The sequence below is a fragment of the Ips typographus genome, linkage group LG5, assembly GCF_016097725.1.
Source record: "Ips typographus isolate SLU linkage group LG5, UJ_Ityp_2.0, whole genome shotgun sequence".
Taxonomy (NCBI): Eukaryota; Metazoa; Arthropoda; class Insecta; order Coleoptera; family Curculionidae; genus Ips; species Ips typographus.
Window position 1 is genome coordinate 12,875,784 of NC_138426.1, and position 9,421 is coordinate 12,885,204.

At 34.5% G+C, this 9,421-nt stretch overlaps 1 protein-coding gene across 3 annotated transcripts; it reads left to right on the forward strand.

The window, feature by feature from the left end:
- The first annotated feature begins 7,594 nt into the window (after positions 1-7,594).
- On the forward strand, positions 7,595-9,070 carry LOC145729217 (uncharacterized). Of its 3 annotated transcripts, none has more exons than XR_014178303.1 (8): positions 7,595-7,722; positions 7,782-7,899; positions 7,945-8,183; positions 8,233-8,396; positions 8,444-8,501; positions 8,549-8,710; positions 8,767-8,874; positions 8,926-9,070. XR_014178303.1 is itself a non-coding variant. In XM_081979899.1 (8 exons), exons 1-8 carry the CDS (start codon positions 7,691-7,693, stop codon positions 9,046-9,048), a joined length of 1,011 nt encoding a protein of 336 aa, XP_081836025.1. In that variant the 5' UTR covers positions 7,595-7,690; the 3' UTR covers positions 9,049-9,070. The 3 variants fall into 3 exon arrangements, 2 of the variants coding, with proteins under 2 accessions (XP_081836025.1, XP_081836026.1); XM_081979899.1 differs by having other exon boundaries at positions 8,549-8,717; XM_081979900.1 differs by lacking the exon at positions 8,444-8,501 and having other exon boundaries at positions 8,536-8,717.
- The last annotated feature ends 351 nt before the right edge of the window (positions 9,071-9,421 follow it).

The following is a 9,421-nucleotide window of genomic DNA, read 5'->3' on the forward strand; positions in this document are numbered from 1 at the left end:
TCTCTTGTGAGTTTATTAAGATTCCCAAGTAGACAAGATTGGATACCCGTTCTAATGGTATATTTTTAATAAATAGTTGGCAATTTTCTTTACTTATGACGATGAATTTTGTTTTGTTGATGTTCATTTTTAGCCCATATCTTTCACTTAATTTGTTTACTAGCTGTTGTAGACTATCTGCAAATATGACGGTATCATCTGCATATCGGATGTTATTCAGCAGTTCACTGTTTGCAAGAATTCCATCATCATCGTTTTCCAGAGCCTCTCTAAATATCTCTTCTGAATACAGTTTGAATATCAGAGGAGAGATGATACACCCTTGTAGAATGTTAGCTGCCTCTGTTGTTTCATCATAATTCTGAGGGCTTTATCATTCATTCCGGTGCCTTTCAGCACTTGTATCATCTTCTGGTGTTGGATTTTTGTCAAACGCCTTTTGATAGTCCACAAATCTGGTATAAATGTCGCAATTCCTGTCCCTACACAGTTGGAATAATACTTAAATACTGAACAGTGCTTCTCTTGTTCCAACTCCTTTCATGAAGCCAAATTGTGTGTCTGCTACTCTCTCTTCGCATATCTTGTATATTCTGCGATGGATAACCTTAAGGAAAAGCTTTAGTAAATGGCTCACTATACAAAATTCAACAACGTCCTGACAGTGATATTCAAACCAGTTTTAGATGTGTTTTTAGAAAAACACATTTACTATTTAAAAATCATTGACGTCTTGGATTCTAGTTGATAGTAAAGGCTAAAATTAAAAACAAAAACGACCTAGTTGTTGTTGATGTAATTATATTTGACAAATACGAAAGAACCAGCCTCTCATTTAGAACAAAAATAAACACGTTATGACGTCAGCCACAAGTCAGGGTTATTTGCAGCAAAATTGTGACGTATATTGTTGAGCTCCCAACTAAAACAAGTCTTATTGAGGTAAAAAGTTTGAAATTTGGAACTTTACTATAAATCGTGTTGACGCACTAGTTTCTGGATAAATCTTGACATTTTGACCCCTAAACTCATTTAAGATGTGATATCACAATCTAATTCATTCGAGCTGTACATAGTAAAATTGTAATCTGGCGCGTTAAATGAAAAAAAAACTTGTGGTGATAAGAAGAGCATCTTGACGAATTTAGACTATTTCCTGAAGATAAAAGCAGTCCCAAGAAGGCCGTTTCTGTTAGAAGATGACCGAAAAAATAAAAGAGGCCGAAGGCCCCGGCCATTGGACTATAACTGTTAAAAGTTCATTACAACGTCCGAAAGTTGCTCTATTCTTCTTCTAAAAAAATGCTGCGTGGCCGGTTGTTGACCTCAACCCATCTCGTATGCATCTGCTGCAGCACGGAATTAAAAAGAAGAACCAGATTTTCGTTAATTTTCCAATGAAGATTCAAACTAAAAACGCATTTAAATTCGATCAAACTTGAAAACAACAATATTTGAGTCATGTGTGTTGCTCCAGGAAATTGGCGTCGTGGCGGTGTGTCTCCACACGTAATCGTCAACATATCGTATCAAATCTACGTGATAATGCTCAACAATTGAAGGGCAAACTAACAAACATGATAATATTATTTAGGAAAACTTGTTGTGTTTAACTCATTAAACCTACTCACATAATAATAATTTTATTTGAAAAACATAGGGTTTAACTAATATTTGAAAGAAATCTTACCTTAAAATCATCTTTATAAGTAATTTTCAAATGAGTAGCAAAATATATTATCATCTACACAGCGTTGTCAAAGTCAAAACTCTCTAAAATATAAGATGTCCACGCTATGTAAACTTCACACTTTTATCTTTTCTGAATCATCCTGTAGAATAGAGATATTAGTATCTTTAGCTCTTCTTTGCTGAAAAATTTTAATTATTCTTTAAAATATGTTGGATTTTGAAATGATTCACTCCAGAAAGTTCCATAGACCTCTAAATGCCATTGAGAGCCTTCTACAAATTACCAGAGACTTCTACAAGTGTCTTAAACTTTCCCAGACTTGTTTTAAATTGCCAGAGGCCTCTAGAACCACTTTGAAAGTTCTGAAGACCTCTAAATGCTATTGAGAACCTTCTAAAAATTGCTAGAGGCTTCTACAAGTGTCTTAAACCTTCCCAGACTTGTTTTAAATTGCCAGAGGCCTCTAGAACCATTTTGAAAGTTCTGAAAACCTCTAAATGCTATTGAGAACCTTCTAAAAATTGCCAGAGGCTTCTACAAGTGTCTTAAACCTTCCCAGACTTGTTTTAAATTGCCAGAGACCTCTAGAACCATTTTGAAAGCTCTGAAAACCTTTAAATGCTACTGAGAATCTTCTGAAAACTGCCAGAGGCTTCTACAAGTGTCTTAAACCTTCCCAGACTTGTTTTAAATTGCCAGAGGCCTCTAGAACCATTTTGAAAGCTCTGAAAACCTCTAAATGCTATTGAGAACCTTCTAAAAATTGCCAAAGGCTTCTACAAGTGTTTTAAACCTTCCCAGACTTGTTTTAAATTGCCAGAGGCCTCTAGAACCATTTTGAAAGTTCTGAAGACCTCTAAATGCTATTGAGAACCTTCTAAAAATTGCCAGAGGCTTCTACAAGTGTCTTAAACCTTCCCAGACTTGTTTTAAATTGCCAGAGGCCTCTAGAACCATTTTGAAAGTTCTGAAAACCTCTAAATGCTATTGAGAACCTTCTAAAAATTGCCAAAGGCTTCTACAAGTGTTTTAAACCTTCCCAGACTTGTTTTAAATTGCCAGAGGCCTCTAGAACCATTTTGAAAGTTCTGAAGACCTCTAAATGCTATTGAGAACCTTCTAAAAATTGCCAGAGGCATCTACAAGTGTCCCAAACCTTCCCAGACTTGTTTTAAATTGCCAAAGGCCTCTAGAACCACTTTGAAAGTTCTGAAGACCTCTAAATGCTATTGAGAACCTTCTAAAAATTGCCAGAGGCTTTTACAAGTGTCTTAAACCTTCCCAGACTTGTTTTAAATTGCCAAAGGCCTCTAGAACCATTTTGAAAGTTCTGAAAACCTCTAAATGCTATTGAGAACCTTCTAAAAATTTCCAGAGGCTTCTACAAGTGTCTTAAACCTTCCCAAACTTGTTTTAAATTGCCAGAGGCCTCTAGAACCATTTTGAAAGTTCTGAAGACCTCTAAATGCTATTGAGAACCTTCTAAAAATTTCCAGAGGCTTCTACAAGTGTCTTAAACCTTCTCAGACTTGTTTTCAATTTCCAGAGGCCTCTAGAACTATTTAGGTTTTACTTCTTGTGCAGTTTAGTGTCCAAAAAACATCCATTAAATTCTGGTCTTGTATATCAGGCTTATTATGTTAATAAAAATTGACAGTGTCGCCTCCGTAAAAATTTTGCGAATAAACAAATCACGATTAAGATTCAGGAAGATCGGAGGGATTTAGTAAAATTGAATTTACACTATCCAAGGCTTAATCAAAAACAAATTTAAATTTAAAAAAACATACACAGACTATTTAACGAATGCATGCAATTTGTTAGAGGATTTGCAACAAGCAAACCAATCACTAATTGGCACACAAAGAAAAACATTGACAACCAGTTTCCGGATATCCATTTTTTAAATGTTACCTGGTGTCAATGAAACTTAGCATAAAGTTTATTAACAAATGCAAATGCGAGTTTATTAATACACTGTAAGATTGGTAATTATTATACATTCGACGAATTTTAATTGAAACCTTCCAGCAACGAAGCTAATTTCCATTCATTACTATAGAGCACACCGAAAAATGGTGTCACCGTGCATAAAATTATACATAAGCCGTGGCTTAAAATTAGATCGAATTAATTTACGGGCTGTTTACAATGTATGCACTCTATTTTTACCTAAAATCTAGACAAAATTAGGCCGAGATAGTGATAACGATGCTGTAGCGGTTATCTTGGAGATTAAAAAAACGTGGGTAAACAGGCCCTGAAAGTTTTGGGTGTTTGCTTTCCATCAAATATGTGCGGAGAATTTCCGAGTCTTGAGATTAGCTTGTTTGAGATGAGAAAATGTGGGTCACACTGTATAAATAGTGTTTTTATATTCTGGTGCAGCTTTTATTCTATCAAGAGACACAAATGAGTAGTAAATGTGTCAAGAATTAAGTTTAATACAGAAAACAAAACAGTAAACTTAAACACTAATATCAAAGAAGTTTGGGTGTCTTAATAAACATTTCTATAAATATCCTTTTTTGGAGGTAAACATATTCATCTGTATTGAACACTAAAATAATAATTTCATTTACACCTCTAATCTCTAATTTAAGATACGAACTGACGCAAGTTCAGTGCAAAGCCTCCTAGTAACAACATTACTGCAACTAATAACAATAATTATTGTTCGCGTATTTTTATTAAAAAGACATGTGCAGTATAACCGTCATTTACAATCACACGTGGACCTATAAAGATGTATTGTTTGAATGCTTTTAATAAACTTTTTACGGTAAAACCATGACGCTATCGCGTTATCACCAAAACCTTAAAATTGCCTTGAGGACCAAACCAAACTCGAGATGTTTTTAACAAATCTGGCTGATCATCGTTTATATTAACCCTTTTATTATTCTTTTTAAAAAAACAATAACCGACCGAAAACAATAACACCCGATTATCGCACGAAAGTCAAACGGTTCAAACCCAAGTACCTAAAATAACTCGGGATATTTTGATCGAAGAACCATTTTGATGACGTACAAACATCCTCAACACAAGCATGTTTTCTATGTCAGTGTCGTAACTGAATCGTACCACTCTTGTTTTTGTACGTAACACACAAAAGAAGAGGAGAACAACAAAAGGAAGAAATTACATTCTTTTAAACTGGCCAGTGGAAATGAAGAAGTCCTTCCTAGGGCTAGTGACGTAATAACTGTTCTACCTTTTCTATTACATGTGAACTGAGCTAGATGAAAATTTGACGTCATTGACGTATGTTATTTACAAATTTTTAGGTTCGTGCTGATTCGGAGCTGGCAATGTGTCATCTGATCAATATATTGAAAAAACGTACCGGTGTCACGTGACAAACTGTCAAATACGCCATTGATGATTATTAATTTTGTAAGCTGAAAATTTATGTAATGTGGGTTGCCTGATAGTTTAGCTGTCGAATGTCATTTAGCGACTGTTGAATGACGTGACATTTGACATATTCACGAGTGACTTTTGAGACGTTTGAGGCAGAGAGGGGGGGGAATGATGATGGCGTTTTTAAGAAATGACTTTTAGGAAACGCTTTTATGTTTCCAAAATTATGAACCAAGTTATGATCTATTTTAGTAGTTTAAGTTCATCTTTCAATATATACATAATTAAAGTTAACAGTGGTGTGTATATTTTGGTGGATAACCCTCTACAATTTTGATTTTTTGACGTTATTGACGCATTTTTTTAATTTTCTAGTTGAAATTTCAATTTATTGATTTAGTTTTATTTTGTGTAATTTAATTTGTAATTTTGATACTACAGATGCAATTATTTTTGTTTTGTGTCATTTTGACAGCAGAATCATGTTCTCAATGTCAAAATGTACAGTTTAAGTACGTTTTTATTGAATAATACCAACTGGTGTGTTAAAAATGTTTCAAAAACTAATTTTTAGATAAATTTGTGTGCAAGTTTTCAAAAAATTCTTTATAACTCGCTTATTTGAGACATTCTGCAAAAACACACTATATAACAAAAGAAAGCTAATGAACGGGGCTATCACGTGACGTTGAGCGGGCACGACTAAGTTGTCCCGTTTAGTCGCCAGGGGGAGTAAAAGTTGACTTTCGTTTTTTGCAGTTTTTGATCAATATATCAGGAACTAGACTTTTGTCAAGAAATTTCAATTGAAAATTTTTTATTTTCAAAATTAACCTCAACTGCCTAAATACCTTCAAGTTAATAGTACAAAAATGTAAAAAACGAATTTATTGAGAATTTTCAGATTTTCCAATTTTTCCCGAAAATTTTCTGAAAAAATGTTACATCCCTGATCAAATATTCGTGCACTTCTCCAAAAAATCCATCCATAACTCATTTATTTCAAACATTCTGTAGAGCCACACCGGATGACAAACGGAAGCTAATGAATGGGGCTATCACGTGACGTTGAGCGGGCACGGCTAAGTTGTCCCGTTTAGTCGCCAGGGGGAGTGAAAGTTGACTCTCGTTTTTTGCAGTTTTTGATCAATATCTCAGGAACGTTTCAGGTTAGAGGTCTGAAGTTTTTACCACAAATGAAAAAAGAAAAATTTTACCTTTTATACACTTTTTTAGTACCACACACCATTTGATTTAAAAAAAATAAAAACTAGACTTTTGTCAAGAAATTTAAATTGAAAATTTTTTATTTTCAAAATTATAGTCAACTGTCTGAATACCTTCAAGTTAATAGTACAAAAATGTAAAAAACGAATTTATTGAGAATTTTCAGATTTTCCCGAAAATTTTCTGAAAAAATTTCCATAAATTAAATTTTTCAGAAATTTTACGTCCCTGCTCAAATATTCGTGTACTTCTCCAAAAAATCCATCCATAACTCGTTTATTTGACACCTTCTGTAAAGACACACCATATGACAAACGAAAGCTAATGAATGGGGCTATCACGTGACGTTGAGCTGGCACGGCTAAGTTGTCCCGTTTAGTCGCCAGGGGGAGTGAAAGTTGACTCTCGTTTTTTGCAGTTTTTGATCAATATCTCAGGAACGTTTCAGGTTAGAGATCTGAAATTTTTACCACAAATGAAAAAAAAAAACTTTTACCTTTTATACACTTTTTTGGTACCACGCACCGTTTGATTTTAAAAAATTAAAAACTAGACTTTTGTCAAGAAATTTAAATAGAAATTTTTTTATTTTCAAAATTCATACCTTTAAGTTGATAATACCAAAAAGTGAAAAACGAATTTATTGAGAATTTTCAGATTTTCCAATTTTCCCGAAAATTTTCTGAAAAAATTTCCATAAATTAAATTTTTCAGAAATTTTACATCCCTGGTCAATGTAAAGACACACCATATGACAAACGAAAGCTAATGAATGGGGCTATCACGTGACGTTAAGCTGGCAGGGCTAAGTTGTACCGTTTGGCCGCTAGAAATTATCAAAATTGACTCTAGTTTTTCGTTATTTCTTTTGAATATCTCAAGAACACCTCAAGTTTTTACCAGCTGTTTTTTCTTGACGAATCAAAAACTACGTCCAGTGCTGTAATTTACACAATTTCTGCACTTGTGGACCATTAAGGCCACTCACAAACTATTTTCAAAATAATCCCAAATACTGTACTCAAAAATTAATCTATCGTGGGTCAACCCATTAACATTTAGGAGCCGATTTGAATATTATATGGATCCCATCAGGCTGCAGTACCCAAATTCTGGTTCCGGCCGTTAGGTGCCGTGGTACCGTTACTTTTTATATTTATGTTATACATAAATTTTGGGCTCGAACACGGCTCGAGTACCATTTCTTTTCTGGTAACACGCCATATAAGTGTATGGTGAGTAGGTTTGTTGTTTTTTTCGTTATTGTGTGAGAATATATGGTTTTCAAAAAAACAAACTGGTACCTAAAAATATGTTGTTTGAAACCGCAGGTTAGCTTTTTAATGCTGTCAATTACGATTATGTGACTTTTGTCATTTACTGTTTTCTGAAATAACTTTGGGCATGTCTACCTTTTCAGACAACCCTCAATTGCAGTGAGCAGTGTAGATGATTGTAAAAGAGGTCCAAAGTAATAATTTTTTTCGCTTTTCAGACCCTCTGAGACACAGGAAAATATTATTATAATAGATGAAAATAGTAGCGACTCCTTTAAGGATATTGGAGTAATTGAAAATAACAATCCAGTTGAAAACAATGCAATTAATCTTCAGGTAATCCAAATTCCAATCTAAGCATATTCTCTAGCTTTTATTCAGTCCTTGTATGATGAGGTACAATTTGGTGATATGCAACTTCTCTGCAACACCACCAAACGTACTTTCACCGAAGTCAAAGAGAAACGAGACTATTCCAACACCGCAAAACTACTGAACCTGAGCGAGAACGACATCATTATTCACGGCAACAGCATTGCCATCACCACCTCCAACGAAAGCCTCAATCAATGGCAGGTCGAAGACGGTTTGATGATCACCAAGTTTGTAAAACGCGTTACGTAAGTGCCATGTTACGGCATGATGTGCCAGTAAACAGTCGTATTTAAGCTACTCTCCTTGGGAGTTGCCGGAAGTTGAGGATGAACAGTTCAAGTCCAAATCGCATACTTATCAAACAGTAGCTGATGAAGAAGTGACGATTTGCGAAGAATTGCAAAGTACTGAAGATTTTGCTGTGGTTTTTGTGGATGACACTATAAAAGAAGCTAAAGGTGTGTTTTTTGATCACCAAAACTTTTTTAAATCATCACTCATGTAGAAAGAAGAAAATTGAACAGTGAACACCACATTGACTCTGCTAAGTCTTCTACATCCAGGTAAATATGATACTCTAACTATAAAACCTTACAGGAAAGTGTTGTAGTACGAAAAACTGTCACTGGCCTTCTATCAAGAATTTCACCAAAGAATTAGGAATTACTTGCATAGAAAACTACATTTTGAATTACAGTCAGTTTACGGAAAATTGGAGGTATACCATAACCTCAAAAAGTGACAAAAAAGAGGGAGTGAGTGACCTTTACTTGTACGAGGTGAGTCCTTTTGTAACACCTTTTGAATCCTACATGGCTGGGTTTTAAGGCTCAATTCAGCTTACCTAATCAACTGTACCCAATCCCCCAAGTGACTGCCATCGTATTTTTCATGATGGAAGTATCCAGGGTGATACCAGAAGACTGTCCTGTAAAGGTATAATAACCTAACACTCCTTTAAAGTGGAAACTGATAAACTAAAAATAGGTTTGGTTGCGTTTGGAGACCAGCAGAAGAGACTTGGACCCTTACAAGTATACCTTGAAAGAAAAGGATCTGCTCTCCATCCTGGACTTGAAACTTTACAATTTTAAAAAGTTGTCTTTTTAAGTAATAAAGTACTGAACTACAATTGTGTTACCACACTGGTGGCTATTAAAAGAACGTCAGAATGTTTTGGTCCGAAGGAGGTCTCAGCTTAAAAAGACGAAAACAAAAGCTCCAGATAAAGCAATTTTTAAACAATAAACCAGATTAAACACTGTTTAGGAAATTTTCATGTGATCTAGGCTTCGGTAGCCGTTGGCAACAGTATTGTTGTTAATTTAATTTTTTTCGACCAATTAACCAATCAATACGGTCGTTAATCACTGATTTTGTTCAATCACTGACAAGTAAACATCAATAATTAGTACAGGACGAGGTGCAGTCTTAATTATTGTTTTGATTTCAATTTTAAAATTCACTTTAAAACCTAAATTTA

Excerpts from the sequence above, each read along its gene's own strand:
- LOC145729217 (XM_081979899.1), top strand. The coding sequence starts at position 7,691 with ATGTCTACCTTTTCAGACAACCCTCAATTGCA. Across the intron at positions 8,397-8,443 it reads CACTATAAAAGAAGCTAAAG|AAAGAAGAAAATTGAACAGT; the intron begins GTGTGTTTTTTG and ends TCACTCATGTAG. Across the intron at positions 8,502-8,548 it reads GCTAAGTCTTCTACATCCAG|TACGAAAAACTGTCACTGGC; the intron begins GTAAATATGATA and ends AAAGTGTTGTAG.